The 25,659-nt window shown below is 41.8% G+C and overlaps 1 protein-coding gene across 1 annotated transcript in view; it reads left to right on the top strand.

The window, feature by feature from the left end:
- The first annotated feature begins 6,871 nt into the window (after positions 1 to 6,871).
- The window catches only part of nrg2a (neuregulin 2a), an 81,360-nt gene continuing 62,572 nt past the window's right edge, over positions 6,872 to 25,659 (top strand). The window contains exon 1 of the mRNA XM_084373468.1: positions 6,872 to 7,379. Coding sequence (XP_084229594.1) covers positions 6,971 to 7,379 — 409 coding nt within the window. The 5' untranslated portion in view covers positions 6,872 to 6,970. The remainder of the gene's footprint in view (positions 7,380 to 25,659) is intronic.

Genomic DNA, 25,659 nt, shown 5'->3' on the forward strand with positions numbered 1-25,659 from the left:
AGATCTACACAGAGAGGTATAAAGAGGCGAGAGGAGGGGGGGACGTTAATGCAGGGCGAGGATTCTGTTTTCTCCCGCAAGGTGTAATGTCATGAGCTGTCACTTATATACGAAACGAAACCAGGCTGCTTTTCTTGGGAAATGTATCCACAACTGTCTGGTTAAGTTTCGGTTTGTCGGCGCAGCCTGCGACAGGGAGGTTAACTGGAAATACCCGAGCTAACCCTCTGATTTAAGGAGGAGTTATCACTTACTACTTCACTTGTTTAGCCACTTCTCAAGTGTCTCTGTGTAAGTTAAATGTGCTGTGGTTGTTATTAATGTTATTTTAATTTTTTTAACAAGTGAATTACAAATTACTGCTTCTTTTAAGTGTAAGGGTTTTGTGTATGGATCCAAAATTGGCCCAAATTCATTCATTTCTTGAATTGAAGTCATTAGAAAATCCTTTCATGGCAATTAAGTCTGATTCTTTCGCATTTCACGTTGTAGGCAACTCATGACCAAATTACATTTATATATATTTTTTTCAACATATAACGACACTATTGGTAGACTAATAAATACTCAGACTAATGAGTAGATATTTTATTTGCGCACACAGCAAACGGCACAGGATTCACAACAGGTCCTGCTTCAACCACTCCACCTTAAACCTCACTTTAAGGCAGGCCTCCTAACTAACAGCCCACACTGAACTGATACCGCAGTATATTTTATTTCAACGACTTATTTAAAAAAACATATATGAAACGTCCCGTGTGAATAACGCAACGACTCTCTACTTGTTTTTAAAAATCATATTATAATTTCTTCTCTCACAAATCACACTCAAAGGTTTGCTCTCCTGACGCAGCAAAGAAGTACAGTACTGCCGAGCCACGTCGGGGAAAATGGCACAGAGAGACCGTGTGCCATCCGTTAATGATGTCCGGGACGATATTTAAGGATTCAAATGTGACTTCACGGCATTGTGTCAGTGAGTTGACGTCGTGATCGCAAAGTTTGCCCATACTTACCTGTGGTTAGAATAAAAGGCCTTCATCAGTGGGTCCGTCAGGCTTCAGCAGAGGCGCACTGTGCCTGTCACCACGAGCGCACTCACGAGAGGCACAAATGGAATAATGGCACTATTTTTAATCTTTGACCTTGGAGCGATTATCAAGCCAAGTTATTTCTGACTAGTTAAAGTCGTCTGATTTATGGCTCTAGTCCACACCTTATAACCAGGGTAGATAGTCACCAGGCTATTTTCACTGCATGTGTCCACATCACCAGTCCTCACCCAGCTGCCCAAGCTTGGTCTAAAGGGAATGTTTCAGGTGACTATACCTGTTAACCGTTTAGCTGCACACGTCAAGTAAAAGTCTAACAAGTTGAAAAAAAAAATCTGTGTTGGATGGGCCTGCAAATAATAGGCACAATTCGCTGTGAGCTTATGCTGCACTGTCAGATGTTTGGAGGCTACTGTCAATTTAAATGAGCAGAGCCATGTTTAAATAGGCCTGGGCTGTTAGACCACAGAGGATTATGTGGTCTGTTGTTGAAATAGGCCTAACTGTCAAAATTGAATTGGTCTCACTCCTAGTTATGCGTTTATTTGTTCTAATAAAATAAAATAAAAATAAAAAAAACACACAAAATCAACATTTTAATAATCAAGACAACAACATTTACCTGTTCTGGGTCACTTAGGCTAAGAGGCCTACTGTAATGCTGGCGAAACTTCCCCACAGTCATTAGTCTTCCCTCTCGTCCGCCTGGAAACAAATCTGGTGGCGCACAATGCGCAGACTGTATGAAGCAGACATAAGCTTCATGCAGGCCTGCTCCCCCCCAATATGGCTTTAATTCGTTTGTGCCAATTTAGCATTTGCTCTGTATGAATCCCCGCACATCATTCCTGAGTGTTTAAATATTTCTCTTAAACAACTTTTGCATTGCTGGGGAATCATTTACTGTGACAAAATAATAAATAAGGCTTTTGTTTTATTCTGGAAATTGCTGAAATAATAGGCTCAAAAAAATTAACTCAGCCTTTCTTTTAAACGCCGAGCGGGGGTAATAATGTAGTCAATACACTCTAAAAATAAAATTTATATATTCATGAGATAAATGTCGGCATTAACATAAAATAAATTCACATATATTCAGCCCTGCGTTGTGAATCAGCCCATATGACTGTCCTGGATCACATTTTAAAGCACGCAGGCCTCCTTCAAACTTTTCGCTCGATATATTCAGGAGACTCGCCTATTTTTGTGTGAAAATGTCTGTAGGGGTTTACTGTTAATGTGCTTCTCAAAGTCTTAATAAAAAAGGTTGGTCAGCAGATAAACTCTGTCTAAACTGGACTCTTTTAGCCAATAGTCGTTATTTACTTCACAAATATTCAGTTTGAAAAAGAAGAGCGTTGATCCTTAAACTGTATTAAAACAAGCAACACACCGAACATTATTCTGATAATGCTACAGGGGCCGATTATGTGATGATTTATTCATTTTTGTTCTTCTGGTTTTGTGATTTTTGTTGTGTTTTGTCTCTAGAAAAGGTTTCCCCATTGACACAATTGTTGGAAACTATTTAATTTTCAACGTGGACGTTTCTTCAGTGTGGGCGGTCTGAAGGCCTGAGAGGAGTTCAGTAACACAAATAAAGTTCAGTAACACACATAAAGTTCAGTTGGACAAATAAAGTAGCCTCGCCCAGAATCTAAAACGCTGTTCCCAGATCTGTTCACATTAACACATGCATTTTTATTCATATTTAGTCAGAACTGTTGATTATTGTCACACAGTGAATTATAATTATTTGAAGATATATATTATCTTAAATGTTTTTCCATGACAAATGTAGCTTTGTGCTTGTACATAAATAAATTAAAAATGCTGCATAACTTTTTGTAAATAATACAGCTTCACACAATTAAGTGATTGTGAAATATTTCTTAAATAGCAGAACGGACGGCTCTAGATTGTGAATGAGTCAGAATGCAGAAGAAAGGCAGAAATAACTTATTATTTTCGATTTGTGGCAGTAAGTATCAGGCTAAAGAAATGCAAAAATAAAGTAAAACATATTGTATGAGAGAGGTGGCATATTTAAATTAATTATTGATGATATAACAACAATGGGCCCTAAAACGCTGTAATAAACATGCTAAGAAATAAACGGGGAGCATTTATTGAAAATAAGAAGTTAAGAAATAACATCTAGGCACAAAGCAGACTGTTTGATTTGCTGTCTGCCTCTGCGTGAGGCGAGGAGAGCATGGCGGCCTAAAAGGGTTAGGCCTACCACAGCTAAGCTGATTTTCTCTTCTCTAACTTTTTTTTCTTTTTTTAAAAACCTGGTCAAGATTTGCTGTAAACACTCATATAAATATACCCTGCTGTTATTTCCCTCAAAGGTCGCCTGGCCTCCTGATCAGCTCCTCACTTCACACAAATCCAGTCATGTTTGGGGAAGTAAAGAAAGGTGAGTAAATTATTAGTGAGCCCAACAAGACAAGCCAACATTCACACAAGCAAAAATGTATTCAAAATAAATAATAAGCATATGGCGATTTATTAAACTCATGGTATCATCTTGATGTTCAGTGTGGCGGAGGCCTACAAGGGCCAGTTACGCATGACTTTTACGCATGTTAACGTTTGGTTGGTTTGCCCTCACGTGTCCATGCTTTTAACACATTTCATCGTCAGTCTGGTTGAATTTATTGTATCCAAACTTTTAATTCTTGGCATTATTTTTTTCTTCATGTTATAGGCCTACTGATCTCTTTTGTGAAGCGCTCTTTCCTTTATTTTTGCTTTCCTCGACCAGTTAGATGTTTGTGGTAAACACGGGTCCCTGTGCACGCAGATATAGGTAAATTATTCCTATAAAACTGATTTAATCTCAGACAAGGTCTATTTTGTATTAAATATCCACTCAGCATGTATCTTGCGTTAGATGCAATATTACCTTTTCCTCTTGGGCCCTCAATTGCCCATAAAAAAAACCTACATTTCATCTGTTTAATCCAAAATAAACCTCAGACCAGACTGATTTATAGGATATACAATACATGCACAGGCCCTGTCTCTGATCTGCGGTTTATGTCCACAAGACCGCCAGCAACTTGTCAATTTAATCATCAATCAGCTGGCCCACTTGGCCGATATATCACACCAATTTCCAAACATGAATATGAATCCACTTTTGTTCGGATGCCGAGGCCACGTCCGACGCAGACTCCAGCCTCAGAAAAAAGTGTCGTCGCAGTTTGCAAAAGGCAGCCGCTGTGATCACCTCCCAAAGTTTTGCCCTACATCGCAACACAGGAATGCTGTGGCGCTGCTCCAAACGCAGCTCCATTATTATCTCCGATCGCTCGTATGCAGTATGTAATGCTTCTGTAAACTCTGCGAAGCGATGACATATGCTTGGCTGCACGTTAGGGGGAGAAAAAAAAAATGCTGCAGGACAGAAATCATCCGAGTGACATGTAAATAAAGCGTCATGAGAGCCCATAACGTACCTTACACCGCTCCGTGTGCGGGCGGAGGAGCGTCTTTAAAGCCTCTGAGGCGTGCGGCAGGAGACCCGACGGGGCGAGAGACGCATGTGAACACGCTCGGATGCCTTTATGACAGCGGCGGCGGCGGCGGCTGCTTCTGCTGGCTTCACAAGATGGACAAGGAACGGCGAGTCGTGGCACGGCGAGCGGCACACGCACAAGTTCAACGCCGCACGCTTCACCTCTGATGTCAACACGCACTGTGGTGGGAAGTCAGCGAACCTGCGCCCTCCCCCGGCGTTAGCGGGGAATTGCAGCTTCTGCTGTATGGTGGTAACAGGTAGGGCAACTGTTTTTTTTTTTGCAACTGTACTGAGGGGCAGCGGGTAAATAAGTATGATGAGTGCAGTGTTTGAGTCGACATCATGACCTTTACTTACTTTCACAGTGTCAACCGTGCGCATTTTCCCCCGCGCGTCTATTTTGTGTTGGTGTGTAGTGTGTGCATGCAAAACCACACTGGCAGCTCTTGTTGTGAGAAAGAGGCCTTCACTTCACTTTACACGCTGATGGATGATTTCATGCACTCTCGTCCTACATCAGCGACCTATAGGCCTAATTTATAGGCCTGGTAAAGTTTCAGCACCACGGAGAGCTGCCAGGTCTCTGTCCGGTCTGCAGGGCACGCACACACCCGGCAGCAGAGTCAACGTGTGTGCGGCGTGTGTGTGTGTGTGTGTGTGTGTGTGTGTGTGTGTGTTGAACATGCACAGATCTGTAAAGTTTATTCTAAGACTCGTGTGCTCCATGTTTTGGCACAACTCCATATAAACACGTTTCATTAAACTGTGCAGGCGTCTGATGAAATAGTTCACTTTCAGTCCACGGTGAAATATATGCAGCTGGACAGAGGTTCAGATTTGTGAGGCTGTTTGATCTACAGCAGCATTTACAGCATGTGTCAAACTGTTCATAAATACACCGCCGTCAGCAGATGTCGCTCTTTGTGAACACTGTCGGTACAACATCCTGCATCCGCATTTCTATTTGGCGTTTAGGCGAAACCAAACCGAACCATCACTGTGATAACTTGACCAAACACCATCACCGGTGACACCAAAAAAAAAAAAAACGTGTGAATGTTCATTTGTCAGTGTGTCTCTCGGTCAGATTGTCACGGTGCCCCCCCTCGTTATCACGTAAATACATTTAATTATATATATTTATTTTTAACAAACATACAGGAGCATGCTTTGACTGGATTTCCTCCTTCTGGGGTGATTGAAATAGTTCTCCTCTGCTCTGGAGCCCAATATTGCAGCTGTTACAGCTGTATGGATTTAATGCGGTGCTTCAACATCAGTTTTTTTTTTTTTTTAGAGGCAGAGCAGCGAATGTGACCTGAATGCAGGGCATGACTTAATGGGATGAGACGCAAAACTCATTCAAAACAGTCTCTTGAAGAATCTGAAACGCTTTCGCAGCCTTAGTCATCGCAGCCATATGATTTTTCTAGGCCCACCGGACTATATGCGGCTGCATTTTCTATCCTGAATCTATTTCTTTTTTCTTTCTTTTTTTCCTTTTTTTTTTTTTTTGTTGGAGTGATGCCTTGGCTACAGTAAGATGCGATTTTGAGGAGGGACAGTCATGGATGTAGGATTCCGTTTGTTTCATTATAAACGCGAGATCGCCGCTGATAAAACACCATGGAGTGATTGACATACAGTAACTGGGTTTCGGGAGTGAGGAGATCGACCCTTTGGTCCGTCGGTTGCCTGTATCTCAGTGCTCCAATCCTGCGTTTTTTGTTGACGGAGCCCCTTGGCAATCGGCATTATTTTCTCTCCGTCTGTGGCTAGTGGGGGAGGCGGAGAGAGAGCCGCGGTGGAAGGCGGCGTATTAGCGTTATAGCTGCCGACCGCAAATATCCTTTTTATTTTTTGGGGGGAATGAAACGTGGCTTATGTTCTGCGAGCGGACTACCAAACTTGTGCTTCACTGCAGCATTTTGCGTCTTTTGCCTCCGCTGCAGATGATACAGAAAACCATCATAGCGGTACCCCACCACTGCAATTTTTGGGCAAAGATAAGAGTGGCGTCGTCTTGCAGTTAAGGCTACTATGGCAGCATAGGGGGCACATCTTCTGGATGGGGAGAATCCGCCGATTCCTTGCTTAGCCTGTCTACGATGCCTTATTATTAGCAGAAAAGCAGTGACTGGATTTGAATCCCAGCATCGCCCCGCGGTTTCCCCCCCGTTTCAAAGCTGCTGTTTACCCATTGAAAATCACTCGAAAAAGCAGCGGATCCCGATGGCATGGACACTTATGCAAGGTCTGCCGCGCTGCCGTGCTACTGGAGCCTACTTGCTGTCTCTTCATTCAACCCAGCTCCATCGCCATCGCCCCGCAGCCGAGAGAGCCCTGCCGCAACGCGACCAGCGACCACCGAGCCAAAGCAGGCGGCATGAGGCTTGATTCAGTACATTTATCCATGCTGGTCATCGGGGTCTCATTCGCCTGCTACTCCCCGAGTTTGAATTCCCTGCAGGACCAGGCTTACAAATCCGCCGTGGTGATCGAGGGCAAGGTGCAGTCTACGCCTGTGAACGTCTCCGCGGAGCCGTACCGTGTGAATGTCAAAGTGCTGGATGTTTGGCCCCTGAACAGCGGGGGTCTGGAGCGAGAGCAGCTCGTCACCGTGGGGGAATTTGGATCCGAGGCTCCGTGCACCAAAGTGAAGAAGAACCACAAGTACATTTTTTTCATGGACCCCACTGACGAGCCCTTGGTTTTCAAGGCATCGTTTGCGCCTCTGGACACGAGTGGAAAGAACCTTAAAAAGGATGTTGGGAAGATCTTGTGTGAGGACTGCGGTAAGTTAATGTATTGTGGATTACCGGTGAAGTCCAACCCGGAAGAATGAACGCTTCTGTTAACAGCCCCCCATGGCTGAGGGCTTTTTTTTTTTTTTTTTTTTTTTGCTAACAGGCACTCCGGTGAATTGTGGTTATCGCGGCCACAGCATGGTTTGGAGTCAGTGGGTACCAGATAGGTGCCTGAGGGGCGTCTATGCAGCAATTTTCGACAACTCTCGCAGGCTCCCATAGCCCACATGATCAATCAAACTCTCTTTCTCTCTTTCTCTCTTTCTCTCTCCCATTCTCTCCCCCCTGAACTGCATCAGACATGCGCCTCGCACTGTTGCTTATGAGGAATTGCAGTTTGTGTGTATTGAACTATCTGCATCCTGCCAACCCGCATTACACTTTAAACCTGCAGCCACCCTTTAGTGCGTCTTTTACACCACCCCAGGTGTCCGTGTGTAGATGTTTGCTTTAAAAATGTCGCGGCCTCTCATGCGAACGTCGAGCACATGCATTTCATGGACCCGGTACAGTTTCAGGACCAGGGACAGCGGCCTGTATCACCGGTGTCACGTGTGGGGAAATCGGGCTGCCCTAAGCAAAGTGGTTCCTAGGCTATATTTAGGCTCCCGGCCTGCTTTAATGCTTTAATACCCCCCGCACTGTGACATAGCCTGTCGTAGTGCAAGTCCTGTGTGGAGCTACACATGCACCTTCAGAGCAGGAAGTGGGCCGGCAGTGGGTGTTGTAGTTCTAACGCGGAATCGACGGGTTTTGTTTTTGGAAATATCAGACCACCAGCTTTACTATACCCGAGTATATTTTGAGGGTTTTCTCTTTTTCTTTAGATTCAAGCAGCTCAGGAGTGGAATGTGGTCAGTAGATGTCGCCCTTTGGGAGTCATTTTAAAGCCAACATTAGACACATTTTGTATCAGGAGTAATTCATTATTTCTATCCAAGCATATTCATAGTGTGTTAGTCGATACGCAAGCTCTGTGTCTCCCACATGGCTCGCTGTAAGTTTCCACAAATGAAAATAGACGCTGATTTTTCATTTGCTGATCATGTGGAAGTTGTAGCAAACAGGTGCTGATGCACAGACACATGCATTAATGTCCACAGGCACACATTTGTGTTAAAAATGTGAATTGTGAATATCATAAGTTATGGGGCTGGAGTTACTTGTCAACAGCTGAAATGCCATAAATAGTTATTTATTTATTGATTTGCTCTTCATCAAGTGTAAAACGAGCCTCTGCTAGTTTAATTATAAAGTAGTGTCGGTGTCTGCAACTGGATCTCAAACACCTCTCAGTGCTCGTCATGGAGCCACTCCTTCACCTGGGTTGACAGTTTCTTTCTCGTGCTGCTCAGCCTGCAACAGAACTTCCATACTTTTAATGTGTTTAGACAATTAGTGCATAAGTCACATATATAATTAAAAAAAATATATGATAAGGTAGAACTTTATTAATCCTGAAGGAACTTCTTGTGCCAGAGATTGCACCAAAAAGATTTACAGTTACAACCAGCGGGTTCCCGGGTCAGGGTCACACACTGGGCCCAGTTTAAGAGTTTAGAGTATTAAATATTTGTGAAATATACAAAATATAAAGTGTTTAAGGAGTACATGCAAAAAACGGTGCCAATAGAATAACAGTGGAAGTAAGACAAGTTAAGTATGAGTAATAATAAACTAAAATAGAAAAAGTAGTTTTGTCAGTGATATTGAAAGGCGGTTAAAAGTATCATATTTCACCTGATAATCAACATAATAGTGAACATGGTCTATAATCTTTATTGTCATCGTATGGTACATTTGTACTTCCACTCAAGTGTTGTGGCCTAGAACATGATGTGTGCCCTGTACTGCCGTCTTCCTAAATCCTCTTAGTCTGTACTCGTGAGACACGAATGCTGCCCTCTCGTCTTGATTTTACCACACTCACTCTGGCTTTTAAACTCATCATCCCATTAGAGACGCAACACAAAATGGACCTTATTACCTCTCGAGGTCCTCGAACAGCCCAAACATCCCCCGTCGATTATTCTGCCACTTAGCAAAGCTCGTCGGTGACGTGATCAAACAGGCTCGGCCTCCTTGCTGTGTTACCTGAGAGAGCTGCCACGCCCGCTTCCTGGGCCTCTGTACCTCTCTTTGATTTAAAGTACCCGACAACATAGCCATTGTAATTGAGGGCCTTCTTACTCAGCGTAATTGATCTCATCACTGTTTCTACTCTGACCCTGCCTCCTCCTCAGTCATGCCATTTTCAACGTTGTCTTTCATGCAGACAGATAAACAGTCAGTCCCTTGACATCGTCTTGTCCCTTTGAGCTCTCTCCTTAATTCAGCAGGGATCAACAAAGACTGCTTCTTTCCTTCAGATCGAGCTCCCTAACTCCGTATCAGTGCATCTCTATTATAGGCCATTATGTGCTGGACTTGAACCTTGAACCGGTGCATAAGCAGCTTTGTTTGGGCCCAAACAATTGATTACACACACCTCAAACTTGCCTTGAATCCCTTTCGTGCACAAGCTCCCAAGTGTGTGAATCAGGGGACGTACACGCTGTACAGCTTTCAAAGTGATGCAGTTGTTGTCTTCCGGTTCCTAAGGGCTGCCTGAAAAACATGCTACCTACGGCGCTTACCACCTGCACACCTTCATCAGGACTCAGTCAGCTGGGAGCTCTGGGTTTGCTGCCAAAGTAGAAAAGACAAAAACACACCAAGAAATACTGTTCTCCTGATATAGATTACAGTAAACATATGCAAACACAGGCTCATGTTAAGCTATCAAATCTGTCCCTCATGTTTGCTGCCAGTGTCTCAAGCAGATCATGTTGTATCTGACTGGAACTGCAACATAGTCTCTGTCATTATTGTACTGTAGTGAAAGGAAAGAGCTAGTAAGTCAGCAAGTATTCCAATTTATTGACTTAAGTGTGCCTCACATTTGATCCAGGCTTATACATATTTGACATACTTTTTCACAGAATCAGGAAATTCACAGTGGGCCATATGCAGCATGACTGCAATCACCTGAAACGACATTATAAAACCCTGCCACCTATTCCTCAGTGCACACTTTGTATTTACTCCTCATGCTTAACTTGTTGAGTATATGTTGCTCAGCTTGTATGGATGTACTGAACCAGGAGGCTGCTTAGCATATCATGATTATCTTCTCTTACCAAACTCTGTTGATCTTGTGCTGTATTATATACTACTAGAGCAGTGCCTGTTTTTACACATGGTGCTCGGCACAGATTATCTAGCAATGTGAGGGTTTCACAGATCCAGTCTTAATATTTATGACTCTGAATGATTACATTGGTACCAGTGTTCGAGTTATAATCTGAGCTTTGCGGGCGTCTCTGAAATAACTAACCTTAAGCCTAACGTTAGGGCGAAAATAGATAAATAGGATAATAGCCGAACAGGCGTGTTCTCAGATAATTTACAAAAAGAAATAAATATCTTCATGTATAACATTTGCCGAATGAACAAGAAGGCCTAAATAGTTTACAACATTTCATCTTTTATGGGATCATGGTGACCTTTCCACTTTGTTCTTCAAAGTAGCCAATATTAGTTACTGTTTACCGGATTAGTAAATTTACTGTCATACTATATTCTTTATTAATTTGGTGTAAATGGTGAGGTCAGTTGAGACAGTGTGTTCAAACAGCTGCTGGGAGGTATGACGTACTCGTACAGGGAAGCAGACGATGCACTTTCAACACGACAGGCTTTTACAGAGATACTGCGATAAACAGACACTTTTTACAAGGAAAGAAACACCTTAATGTAGTGTATTTAATGCAGACTTTACAAGAAGGCACCAATTATTTCAACTTTGCCATAGCCGTTTCACAGAGTTTGTTAAGTTTCTCCTCACAATGCAACAACTCTTAAAATCATGCGATTTGTAAGGGAGTCTGGGATATTGCCATTACTAGTGACGTCACGTCATTACTTAGTACATGTCCACACACACAGCAGACCACTTCTTGCAACAATTGTGTAAAGCAGATTGAAACAACAGTTATTTAACTTAAAAAAGAAAAGTATGACGCACTCCCAAGAGACAGAGACTACAGTAGTGGTCATTGCTAACGCTAGCTAGCTAACATAAGTTCTGTATAGTATGCTGGCCTCATACTGTAGATCTCTTATGTCGTCGTAAAAGTAAAGTAAAAATGTAAAGTAAAATGTTTTTAAGGAAAAGAGATCTGCACCTTTCAACAAGCCCTGCAGATAAATTATTTAAAAAAAAAAGATTTGTCACAATAAAAAAAACGTTATCGATATGACCTTTAAAATCTCAACTCCAGTTCTCGCTAAAGAATAGAAAACCCATGTTGACCACTTCTCACCACTCATTCAGAATTGTTTAACCTTATGCTTTTGTTTTTTTCCCCACTGTAACGCCTTACTACAGCAACCAAACTAATCTCTATTTTGTTTACGTCTGCTTCCCCATGAAATCACACAAGAGGGATCTCGCGTGCGCTAAGCTTGAGAGCAGCACAGTTCAATTCAAAATGTATTCATATTGAACTGTGTGTCCAAATTGCACCAAACTTGACACTACACTAACTTGGGTCCTCAGCAAAAAACCTGCCAAGTGTGAAGTAGAAGTCTTTGAAATATGCGAACCACACGGACAGACAGAGATACCTTGCTTTTTGGTTGGATGTGCTTTTTTTTAATCAATTGAAGGTATGAGCTGAGATGACACAATAGAAAATAACATCTACCTTAATGAGAGTGGATATGTTTTCAGTTGGATTGGAGTCTGACATTGCTGTAACTAGAGCTGTAATTTCAAGTACGACACATCTGCTTTTTAGCTCTTACTGTTTAGCATAACAATAGTGTTTTTTGTCCTTCATGGCTCAGCCTAAATCAAAAGTCTGTACAATGAAACAAATGTGGTAAACGAGGCCCCTAGCTTTTTGTCTATCCATAGACCCCAGTGGAGGAGACCTACATAATTGCATTGTGTGTGTGCATGTGTGTGGGTGGATGCAGACTGGCGGGAGCATTGTATCAGTAAAAGACAAAAAGCTGCAACAAAAAAAAGGTCATCTGAGTTGAGGAGTAACACATCACCCTAAAACCGCCGTAATGCTTGTAATTAACAAACGTCAGATCATTCTCACTCTTGTGAGTATTTATTGCTCGTTAAGCCCGTTTATATCTCCGAAGTAATAAATGTAACATTGTTGTTGCGAATGCACAGCCCGTCACTAATGTGTCACTGTGAAGTCCCACTGTATGCAGGTCGCAGCTGCTGCATTGAGGTGGTAGACGGGCAGAATTGTGCCCCGAGCGATGCATCTTTCTGTGAATTGAGAGTTCCTCAGAAGAGCTAGACATAGAAAATGAGTGACAGCTGCTGATGGCTACTGGGTTCTGCTCTTTAGTCCCACAAGTTTGTCTGGCGGCCGTATGAACCAGCAAGCATCTACAGGTTGGTCATTACATCCTAGTAGTACCTTCAAGGGCAATTTAGCAAACAGTTGATTGTGACAAAGGTGCTCATTTATTGTATTCCACCGCTGAGATTATAGTCGTGTACAGGATGTGTGTTTGTTGAGATAAGAATGATTGAAGTGTTTTCAACTGTCAGTGCTGTAGTGTCTTTAGTCCAGGGCAGAGGTACAGGCTAATGAGATTGACCAGATGGAAGCATGGACTGGGGACTGTTTTCTATGTTCACTGGGTCATTTATGTAGACTTTCCGCCCCACTGAATCTCCGCTCGGCTGGTCCGCTCTGTCAAGCTTGATGTATATTTATAAGATGTGTGAAAAAAAGTGCATGGCCATTCTCTGTAATTGGCCCCTCATTTTCCTCTCCTATTAGACACTTTCTCACAATCACTCCGATTTGTACTCTACATTTCTAAAGACATCATTTTACAAGCTATCATTATGACAGAGTGAGCATATTAGGTCTCTTCTGTGTCTACACAAGTCACAATTGTGCAGCGACAGAGTCTAGGTTAACCGATTCAGGTCGTGGTTGGTACACAGCTGTTACAAAACAGATGTGTCGATGAGAGTAAGTATTGCGCTTGAATTGTTCCAGTCACCGGGCTTTGATACCCCTTAAAAATATCCAGTCTGGGGCATTTCACCAGGTGGTGTTTGTGGTTGTTGCTGCCCAGTGTTAAGCTACAACGTGTGTACACCTGTGGCACCTCTGTCTTAAGATTTACCATAGATGAAAATAATCGACTATATATTTGTATAACAGGGATAACGGTTGTGAAATTAAGTAATTAGCAGGGACGTAATTGCCACAGTTTAGTTTGGTAGTACTGCTCCGTAAGCCAATATTTTGTCCTGTTCACTAATGTGCCAGTTGATTAATTAAATTGGTGAAGCTCTTCGAATGAAGCATGTATTTGGAGGAAATATGAGTAATACAGGAGTGAGAAATTATAATTCCTCTTCCGCTCCAATTTTGGTCTTCTCAGTATTTGGTTAAAAGCAGCAGTTCTTTCAAATTGTATCAGTCCAGGCTTTATTCACATTATCTATCTAAAAATTCTGAATTTTCTGAATCATATTTTCTTAACTAGACTTTTGATATTGTAGTATAATTGCTGTTGAGTGTGATTTTTCCTACTTTTTTTTAATGTCAGCAGATACATAAACAAGTGCCGATGCTATACAGTCCCATAGCGCTGAGCTACTGTGTGTGCGCAGCATCTACTGCTGCTGTGCAGTTAATACAGCCCTGCAATAATCAGGGTTAAGCCATGGTGTGTATTGTTAAGAGGATCTGGTCTGCTGTAGAGCTATCAGTTAGTTAAGCTGTCTGTCACTGTCATTACACACTAACCTGTGAGCCGGAACATTATGCTGGCACGCCCAACATACATTAATATACTCTAGGCTTTTGTGCAAGAATACCGTTGATAGCTCAGTGTAGTTCTTACTGAAAGTAAGTGTTCCTCCCTTATTATTTTTCCACTCTTATTTTGGAGTTGTACCTCCAAAGCCTTCACAACAACTGAGTGGCTTATAAGCATATGCTGATGAATCTTGCATACTGCCATAATAACTGATCCCCTTTGTTTGATTTGTCATTTGTCATCATTGGTAAAGAGCTTTGGCCCCGGTTAACCTTTCTTTAGTTACAGGCTAACATTGTGCTAGCTTAAAGCCAGCACAAAATCTCTAAATACCCAGTGTAAGATTCACAAATAAAATTAGTATCAAGAATTTAGGATAAAGCAAATTAGAATGCAATGCTAGGGGGTTTAAATTTACTTTATGTTAATTTTTTGGCCACTTTGGTGATGAGGAACAACACAATAAGCTGACGAACACATACGCCTGACATATCTCAGTTATTCAGGTCACCAGTTAGTCAAGTCTGAAGAAGCGTTTCTGGATGACAAAGCGTCATCAAGAATATGAAGCCAGTTGCCTTTGACTTAGCCCTTTCAGGTATGTGTTAGCAAACCGTAGCCTTACACATCCAGCTAAAGCAGAGCAATATTAGCATTCATTTTGACCTGTGTTTCTGGCCACCATTTGAATGTAAGTCCAATAGTTATTATCCTTGCATGTTTGTTAAGGTATAAGTTTGGGTTTTTGGTTAGCTAAGTGGTTCTTAGCTAGCTAATTTAGTCTGTCTGCTAATTTATGCTGCGCAGGTGACATGCATTTGGTATATTGAACCTATTTTTGTAAGAACAGCTGCCCGATGCTATACAAGCAGTAAAGTGGACCAGTTATATGAAAATGTATATTGCATCAGACCCTCAGAAGTTCATAGATGGTTAGCCTTTAGCAATACTCATGCCCTTAGATACTTTATGACAGCCAATGTAAAATATCTCATAGAGCCAGACCTCTGTTTTATTAAGCTCATAATGGTTTTGGGAATTTATGATGGTTGCCAACTCATTCTCATAATTCATGTCCAGCAGTATCCCACGTTACCTCTTGAAATATCCCTCTCAAGTTTTATGAAGATTCCCAGTTAGTCACCAGTAAGTCAGGTCTAAAGACGCATTTTTATATGACAAAGCATCCTCAAGAATCCAGTCGCCTTGACTTAGCACTTTTATGCTACGCTTTTATGCACTTTTATATGTGTTAGCAAACAGTAGCCACATCCAGCTAACAGGGAGCAACATTAGCATTCATTTTGACCTGTGTCTCTGGTCACCTTTTAAATGCAAGTCCAATAGTCATTATTCTTGTATGTTTGTTTTGGTGTAAGTTTTGGTTTTTGGTTAGCTACTAAGTGGTTCTTAGCTGGCAGGTCACTAGCTTTGTCTGTCTGCCAGTTTGTGCTGGGCAGGCGGTGTAAGCTATATTTATTTTACATTTCAGTGATATGAAAATGGATTTTGCATTAAACCCTCTAAAGTTAAAAGATTATTAGCCATTACCAACATACTTACATACTTAGATGCTACACTTTATGACAGCTAATGCCAAATATTTCATGTAGCAAGACCTCTGTCTTATTAAGTCGATGTGGTTATGGAGTTGCTTATAGTCTTGCCAACTCATTGCCAATCGAATCATGTCCACCAGCAGTATTAGCTATGTGCGGCTCACTGGCTTCCCACTTTACCTGATGAAATATCTGTCTTGAGCTTGAGTCCAGAGTGACAGTAGACCTTTCTCAATGTGTACAGTCTGACCGAACAAAAGTTTGCTCTGCGTTACTGTAAGCTTTAAGCCAGGGGAACCGCTCACCTAAATGGAATGCAGCCTTTATTAAGGTTATTAGTTACACAAAATGTCTGCCTCGAGAGAGTCTAATAGGCTTGGCTGGCATCTCACAGTATCAAGACCTCAGACCAATATATCCAGAATATGATCATGAGCACGCAAGGGTCACAAGGTTTCTAAAAACCCATGTGAATGTCCAAATTTGAGAAAATTATGCAAAAAGTAATAAAATAAAATAGAGAGATTTACTATGGAAAAAGCATTGAATGCACTTTTTTTAAACCTTATATTGCACATAGTTCATATTGAGTTGAAGGGATTGCAACAACAGGAACTGAGTGCATTAAGATTTTTAAGGAATAAAAGTTGTGTTTTGATAGACTACAATCAACCAAACACCTTGGATTATACTTTAAATACTCTTATCACAACAAACTGATCCACTTCTGATGAAAAACTCCCTTTGATGAGCCACAGCACTGTTTACGACAGCTCTGGACATGAAGCAACACTGAGTTGTTATCACTTCCTAATGCCGCTCTAATGTCCTGCACCACAGAACTAAAGCACTAGCAGCCATCATGAGTGGTTTAACATGAGTTTAGTTCTACATGAGTGGTTTAACCACTCTACTGTGACAGATATTTTACACAGTTTTCCACATGCCCTTTGATTTCACACACACAAAAGCAATGCTTTGGATGATTATACATTTCCATGCTGTAATACAGAATTATGTCCCAGCTCATGGAGAATAATGGGCTTACCCTAAGTTCAGTTGGATAAGAACTATGAAAACAAGTCTGCAACGCCATGCACTTTAAGGCTTGTCATTTTTTATCTAATTAATCATATGTTCCATATAACTGCAAACTGCTTCAATGAGATTTGTAAAGAATTTAAAACGTTTATTTGATGTTGTGACGGGGCAGGTTGGGGAAGAAGCAGCCAGCAAAATGTAAAACATTAGCAGATTGTTTGTTTTCATAGTTTAAGCCCGATTAGAGAAAATCTGGGCAAAATATGCATTGTTCATTTCAAACACGTTTTCTTTTCTATTAGAGTATTGACATTTTGTAATAATAACCATTATTGATAATGAAACATTTTCTATTTCTATTTCTAAGGTCACTGTGAAGATACAAAAGCATCAAAGCAAAGAAGGAAATATTCAGTAAATATGCCTTTAGTGATATACACGACAGACAGACTCTTTCTAACTTTTATCAGCCAAGGCTACAGGCATTCACTTTCAGAGACACTTGACAAAGAACTTTTGTATGACCACAGAAACATTGGTGTTTTACATAAAACACCTTAACCTCGTTTCTAAAATTATCGGTACATTACCACACAGTACAGTACTGCTGCAGCACTGCAGCTCGCAAACAGCTGGCTGAAATCAGCCATCAGACAGAGGAGCAGGATTGGGTGGGCTGCTGGTGGTGTGAATGCAGATTAGTTTTACAGTACATAATGTCACAACCAATAATCTCCATTAATCTCTGGCTCGAATTCATAAAAGGGCACAAAAGCTGCTTTTGGTACAGCACAACTATTTAGGACAGAATTTTAGTATACACGCATTTACATGACTTTTTCTTATAAGCTTACATTGTTAAAGAAGAAGCCGCAAACCAGCAAATCATTTTCTTTTGAGTGTCATAATTTGATCCAGCCACAAAATTAAATAATTTTATCCATATTGAAAATAGCTGGGCACTAAACCCGCTCAAAGGGGCTTCGCCACTGATGCTATATCTAGTTATAGGTCCATGTGTTGTTGTCATTGTTTAATTGGGAGACCCCATGCAGCAGAATTATATTACGTGCATTTAAGAGGTGACCTTGATATGAGTATAAGAGCACTTTGATGAAGACCAGTGTCATGTAAACATCTTAGAGTAATTCTGTTACAGTGTCACTAAGATCTTATTACCTCTTCCAATGATTGTTGGTTGGTTGGTTGGTTTGTCAGCAGCATTACACAAAAATTACTAAACGGATTTGCACGAAACTTGGCTGGAGGATGGGTCTCAGCCTACAATAGACCCCATTAACGAGATTGGGCATTTTTTGGCATTTCTGTTAATTTCTCAGGAAATACTGCATGGATCTTGATGAAAAAAATAGATTGATTATTGCTGCGAGTGAGCTTTTCCATCAGCGACGACACAAGTTGCAGCATCCCCGAAATAACTTAAGCTTTGCTTCAGATTTCTAGAATATCTAGAGCATCAAACCTAAACATCAGATAAACTGCAGTGAGTTTAACAGGAAAAACAAAGTCACAGTTTCACTGGCATTAAAGTTGCAATCAAAACTAAATAAACTGTATTTAATGGTCATTTTGTAAGTTTCAGCACCAAAATAATTTTAAACCTCTGATAAAAAAAAAATCTTAATCCTGTTTAAAGTTGAGTTATTTTGAGTGTGTCCCTCTGTAACACTACAGGCTACTGCTACAGCAGCAAGAAGCTGTTAGTTCAATTGCAACCAAACTTATGTATATTAACACAAACTGTAATCTGAGATGAAAAACCTCAAGTAAACTATTTAACAGAACAGCTGTTAAACAAAAACATGGCACTATTTTGGCTTTAGCCTCTCTGATCACAGTTTACACCCTGCCTGTCTGCTTTTCTAACAATTAGGACTGTGAATTTCTCGACCCACTGAAGAATGTTGCCTTCACCACAATGAGGCAGTATATGATCAGGATCAGGAAGCAGGAGAAACACCGAAAAGTTGAAAGGGATGAGTCCGTTGGGAATGTCACAGCAGTTGTTAGACTCCCTGCCCCTGCGGCTGGAGCTGTGTCAAAAACACTCAAAAGCCCACAATCACTGCACAGTCCCGGAGATATGTACAGGATAACAACTGTGAAAGTCACTGCCATTTGGATGCTACGTTGTTCGCAAGAGGAGGCCATCTTTTTAGTGTCAGACCTGTGCTGTTTGTGCTGCGCTCAGCTATAAGCGAATGCGTTCTTTTTGACTAAACTAACCATAAGTTAGGGAGAAGAAATCATGTGCAGTGTTGGAGGTCAAAATATGCCCAGTAATAGTTTGTAACAATAAAAGCATCCAAAATGAAAGAATCAGTAACAAACAACAGTGTTAGAAAAGATTGTTCTCTTATAAACATGGTGTTTCTCTTTTAATCAGAATGAAGTCACGAAAAAAGTCAAAATCTACAATGAAATTAAAGACACAAGAAGTCAGTACACGAGCCTGTTTAATAATATGGCCTTGTGACATTCCCCACATGATACCAACGTTTAACATGTTTATATTGTTCTGCTCTTCACGACCTGCATCCTACTGCTTTGTGAAGGCAGTTTAAGTTTACCCTGCCTTTTGAATCATTCAGTAATTTGCAGCTATCTTGGGCTGCAATACTCTTCCGTCACAGGCTGCAGCCAGTGCATGTAATTAAATATTTAAAACGTTTTTTTGTTTTTTTTTCTGCGCACAGCATGAAAGGTTGTCGACAAAATTAACCCTTCAAAGACGCAAATGGTGTCAGCAATCAACAAGGGTTTGGATGCTGGTGACAAAGGAAATTTACAACACACATGTGCAGAAAAAATGTGTCATGGGTTTGTAATTTTGCAGCCAGAAAACAGCAACAGAACAGAAAACAAATCAATCATTCAGCAACATTAATAAAACATTATCATCCCTCTGTTTTGGCAGAGACTCTGGAATGTGTTTTGCGCAGAAAATAATATAGTTTTATCCCCTAAATTTTTACATGTGGCCAACATATTGATTACTGCATTGGAGAAAAAAGAGCTGCCAATAATCAATCGGCTGCAGGACTATTAAGCTTGTTTCATAGGCATTTGGCTTTGTTTACATCTATAGACAGCACGCATTATTAACCCTGTTTAGTCCTGTAATCCAGCTCTGGATCTATCAGGTAAATGGCATAACTCTGAAAACCCCCAAAGCTCATTTTTCAATGATCTGAAATCTGATTAAGCTCCTTGGCTCCCACAAATATTAACTTGGTTACTGTGGTATGTAATATCTTTGTCCTACCCACCTCTGGTGCCTGTTGTCTGTGCACACTCACAGTGACACATAGGGTTCAGTTCACAGTCGATGAATACTTTCTATGAAGAGCATAATTGCGCCTCACATCAGGCATGTTGTCGGTGTGTCAAGATCACAGAAATTACTGGTGAGATCAACATTGTTTTGGCATGTTGTTGAAGTAACCTACTATTGCTCAGTCCAAAGAGGGAGGGTGACGCTGGCGGGCACACATATCCATGTTCTCTCTGCCTGTCGATCTTTGTGGCTGTGGGCGTAGCACCAGAGAAAACACATTCCATAATATTCCATAAACTGGTTTATTGGTGACAACAGGGCTCCTCAATCGCAGTGTATCAAAGGTTTGTGTAAACAGCTTAAGGTCATCAATGTCAGCCTTGACTGCAGTTTATTTAAAGTACGTCACAGGAAATTTTCAAAAATAGTTGCATTGTCTTGTAGTCAATGTCAATGGAAGACATGAGTTAAAGGTCATATTGATAACATTTTTATGCAGACAAATCATTCTTTTTAAATAATATATCTACAGAGCTTGTAGAAAGGTGCAGACTAAGGATCTCTTTTCCTTAACATAACATTATTATGATTGTGAATCAATAATTTAAAATGTTTGTCAAGTCCAAAATGGTTGTTTTGTTTATCTCCGAGTAAGAATTCTGACAGTTGGTTCCAGCTTCGGCCAACAGTATAACACCGTTAGCTAGTGTTAGCAACATCAACCAAGCCCCCAGGAAGAGCACCAGGCTTTAAAATCAGTTTTTGTAGTGGCCAAACTGTGTAATCACAACATCAGGTGATGCACATGGGCCGCACAACACGGCAGACCCAGATATTTTCATATCCAGGAAGTTGATCTCTTTTAGCTTTATGCGCCACTGAGCAGCTTTCATCGGAATGAATGGGGCTCCGTCCCCAACACTGTGATCAGGTTTTTTTCATAGCATGTCCGCGTTAGCTCGACATAAGCTAGCTAGCGATAGCAACGTTAGCTAGTGCTACCCCTTGAGAGGGCAGATTATTCGAACAACGGCGGTGTTGTGATGTGAACGGGATGGTGGGAGGGAGATGGGAAGCCACATTCAGAGGCTGAATGATATTAATAACACCTTTTAAAATTTTAAACTTGCAATGATGCCATTTTTCAGGTGAAACACAGCACAAAAAGTCGTGCTTATCACTTCTCTTTGGAGATTATAAATTCATGATGTTCCAGAAAACAAGACAACATGTTTCAGCTGGAAGGTGGAAAAAAAATGTCCTATCCATGGTAAACTTAAAATGCCAGCAAACAGTGCCAAGGTTTCTGGCAGAATTAGCACAGCTAATTGCTGCTCCTTGACTCATAGCAACAATTGTGTTTCCAAATAGGAAGAGGCAGGTCGTATTGAGCCGTGATGTAGTCTCTGTTACACGTCTGCATAGAAGTCTGTGTACGTCAGAGCTGTTTAGAATATGCAGCTGGGAGAATTGATTTATTGCAGCAGTTTGTGCATGAAATCTGCTCGTCAGTTATTCATTTGTAGCTCTGGGTGCTTCCTCGTTGCAGCGTTTCCTCACCGGGGTGTCAGGTAGATCCACAGGAAGCAGCGTGACACTGAAGGACAGTGCAGGAGATAACCTTTCACTGCAGACTCACTCTGTGGCATTCATTTACTGTAAGGCCCCAGGCCACGTCGTGCACCAGATTGTAGTTCTCTCCCGGTTTTATCTGTAGGTTTGCGCATGTTACGTTGCGTCATGGTTTTATTGCAGACACAACAGTCTTTAAGACAACTTTTGAAGTCGTGTCATGGTAAACCAGTTCGTTGCTGGGACTGGCATGTTACTTTATATTAAGTTACAAAACTATGCATATACTCAAAGTGGTATCTTTACAACCTCTTTTAAAACACACATAAACTGAAACTAGTCTTTTCCAGTTTTATTTGCCTGCATCAAGTTGACTGAGTTTTGCTTCAGAGAGTTTCATAAGGAATGCAATCAATGCGAGAACATTTCTCCCCAGGTCTGTGTACATGCTTGTCAGCGCTTGGGTGTGTTATTCTTTGGGTAATTGTCTGAATTTCTGTAAAGTGCATTTGCTATAATTCTGGGTTCGGCAAGCATATGCATGTTTTCCTGCGTCACTTGTGAGATGGCTAGTTTCAGGAGCTTGCCTGCATGTGCGCAGTGATTCAAGCGTGATTAGTGCGGCGTTGTCCCGGAAAAAAAAGAAGTCATGCATTGAAGCGAGTGTTTGCCTGAAAGTGTAATATTTTAACTGTCAGTTATAAATGTCCAGAGAAAGCTGACAGTGTCCATGACAGGAACTTCAACAAAACGATAGGGAACAAAAGGACCATGGGAAGGGCAACTGTGTTTGTGTGCAGCATGCTGAAGTGTTGAAAAGAGGGGCTGCCGGCACTCCTGCTGGGCGCCTCCCGGTGTGTTTAAGGGACGTGTCCGGCCATGTTCACCCCACACACACAGTACATATCCTGAGAGAAGGTTTGTTTCCTCAGGTATGTTGTAGGTGTGGATTGATGTGTGTCTTAACATGAAAAGACTTTAAACAGAATGGAATGGCTTGTTAGCTGCGTTTGGAAGTGGACCAAGAGAAAATCATGTTTCCCCTCAAAACAGTGGAGCGGGTCTCGGAGGTTTGCTTCGGCAGAGTGATAGAAAACATGCGTTCATGGCAGAGAGGAGAGGAGTTGCCTAATTCTGCGGTCCGTGATTCAGCGTCACCATCCCGAACGTAAGGCAGAGTTGATATAAGATTATGACAGTGCTGACTCACAGAAGAATAACTTGTAAACAACCCGACACACTCATTCCTGAATATATACAGTATGTAATGTGGATATTTAGACATTTCAACTCACCAACATCCCACTGTAAGATGACCAGATACTTGAAAAAACCCACAGTGACTCTTGCCTGCCGTCTGTTTCTAAGAAGTGTGACGCCATCGGGTTGTAAACGCTGGAGCTTCTCCAGAGTGAATGATTCTGGTAAGATGGCAACAGATAGTGAATACCCACAGGGATTCCATCCATATTGATGAGGGACACACTTTAACTTCACAAGCAACACACCTGAATGGTTAAATTCGCATGCAAAGCACAGCACAAGGGACAAAATGCTGCTGCTAATTCAGACAATTATTTAATGTTCTGATAATTAAAGATAAAAGCATGCGTGTCCGTCTGTGATTACTCCTGCGTGCGTGGGCGTGTGTTTTGTTAGCAGGCTGTTACTCTATCCTTTACCCTTGCTGTCTTCTGACCTTCCACCAGTGCTCCTGCTCATTATTGTGTTGCTCTAATCTGGAGGGGACAGGACTGGGTGCAGAAGTGTATTTATCTTCCTGCACAAATAGGACCTCTTTCCGTCTGGTCCCTGCTCAGCTTGTTGTTGAAAGATAGTGAGCAGCGTAAAGCGAGCTTCAGTAATGTGCGTGTGCTTGTGTGTGTGTGTTGGGGGGGGGTGCATGTGTGTGTGTACGGGTGAACTGAGATGTGTCCCAGCTGGCCCGCAGACCAGCACGCTCACCATCACCTCACTGCAGCAAATGCAGACAAAAGAAGAATATATCTCCCGTGTGATATTGATACCCCTTAACTCCGGGGGTGTTTTACCCTAAATGAGAATGAAACATTCCTCGCAGAGCTCTGTTGTGCTTGTAAGATCAGTGTTACAGAAAGTCCCTGTAGCCCCGTTTCCACTTTTTCTCCATCACATCTATTGGGATGTGTACTTTTGCCACGCATTGTCTAGGCATGTTTCTTTTCATTCGCTTGTTGTCTTCACGACATTGGGTTTGCAAGCAGGCAGTTGTTGTACTGCAAATGGCCATGGGCCAGGAAACCACTGTAGGCAAGCCAGCATTACAAAACAACATCAAATGTACCACGAAGAATGAGACAACAGAACAAAAAACTAGTTTGACTTTGGTTTTGCGCATGTTGAGACTAACCTGTCCTCCCATCTGCTCATCTTCATCCAAACAAACATGCTTTGGCATTACATTAGTGCTGCGTGGCTTTTGGAGCACAATACTCTGTTGGCTAAAACTCAACTATTAGATTTTAGGCTAAAGCTTTGGTACCGCTCCTCCATCACTAAGCTGCTCATACTGGCGGTGGCTTGCCTATTTAGAGCTATTAAAGACTCAGCTAGCTTTGACCTCCTTCTTAGTACTAGGCTTGACAGTCACTGGTGTGCTTTGGCGATGGATTTAACTGCTTCTCGAGGGGTGGAGGGGGTTTTGTGGGCCTGTGCAGTCATCTTGTCGCTCTGAGATGACCCGACCACAGTCCTGGCTTCCTGTCAGCCATGTCTGGCTTGCCAGAGCCCAGTGTGAGGCCATCCTGGCACTGTCAGCCGGGGCCACTCTCTTGCCCACTTATCAAGCATCACTCAATTTGAGACCGCCTTGATCTGGGCTTATGCCGCCAAAGCATGATCTAAGCTTACACATGCGTAGTGGCCTGTTTTCCAGGAAAAGCCTACATTGGTGAAAAACAAACAAAGAGATAAGACGGACTCTTGATAAGCCCGAGCTCAGCCATGAGAGGCAAAAGCAGAAATGCAAATGATTTGACAAAGAGGCTGGTTTCACTCTGTGTGAAACTCCTCACAGTGTCCTCATTGTGACATGTTTGTGCTGCTCTAAGAGCACATTCTGGAGATAAAGGACAAGTGCAGAGCGCAAAAGGAATTTGATTTGATGCGAAGAATGCAAAGCAGAGAACGGATGCACGCATGTTTTTGAAGGGGGACGGCTGCTGATAAGAGCACAACCTTCCCGTGTTTTCCCTCATGCGGATTTACATTTCTGCAGTTTGGTTTTAAGCACGCCTGAAAAGTTGATTGATCGATTTGTTTCGCAGTGATTTATTTAAATCCAAACGTTTGCTTACATTTGCAGTCACGGGTTCGCTTCAAATGTGCGACCGTTGGGGAGTCATTTTTTATCTTTCCTGAGATTAAGATAGCGAGTAACTGGTCATGTGTCCAAGTGTGCGTGTACAGACAATGAAATGAGAACAGTCATGGCTGTACTCTAAAAGTTCTCTTTTGAGACTCATTTGTTTAATGGATTTTTAGAGCGATACCCAAAGATGGCATGTGACATGGTTTTTAGAAGTGTTGTGAGTTGGCTTTACAGCGAAAAACGTGTGCGCAATGGAAAAACACACGCAACGAGCCGGGTGTTATTCTGTGATTCAGATGTGGTGTCTTAAAAAGCCCCTTCCGTAAATGAAGTATGCTTTTATACAGGCAAATGGTTTGTATTAGGTACACCATGAGTGGAAAACAGGTCCATTATGAACGCATCAATGACCCACGCGCTCCTTCTCTATTTACATGTGGATGCACCTGTGTGTTTTTTTGCGTATGCCTATGTGCGTGTTTGAGGGGGTCTGTTTGTGTTTGAGTATGACAGTGTATACTTTGTCGGCCCGAGGACACTTAGATTGAGTGCGTGTTGCTCTCTCTGGTGAGAGCGCACATATGTGTTTGCATG

This window comes from Pagrus pagrus, assembly GCF_965226575.1.
Source record: "Pagrus pagrus genome assembly, chromosome: 14".
NCBI lineage: Eukaryota > Metazoa > Chordata > Actinopteri > Spariformes > Sparidae > Pagrus > Pagrus pagrus.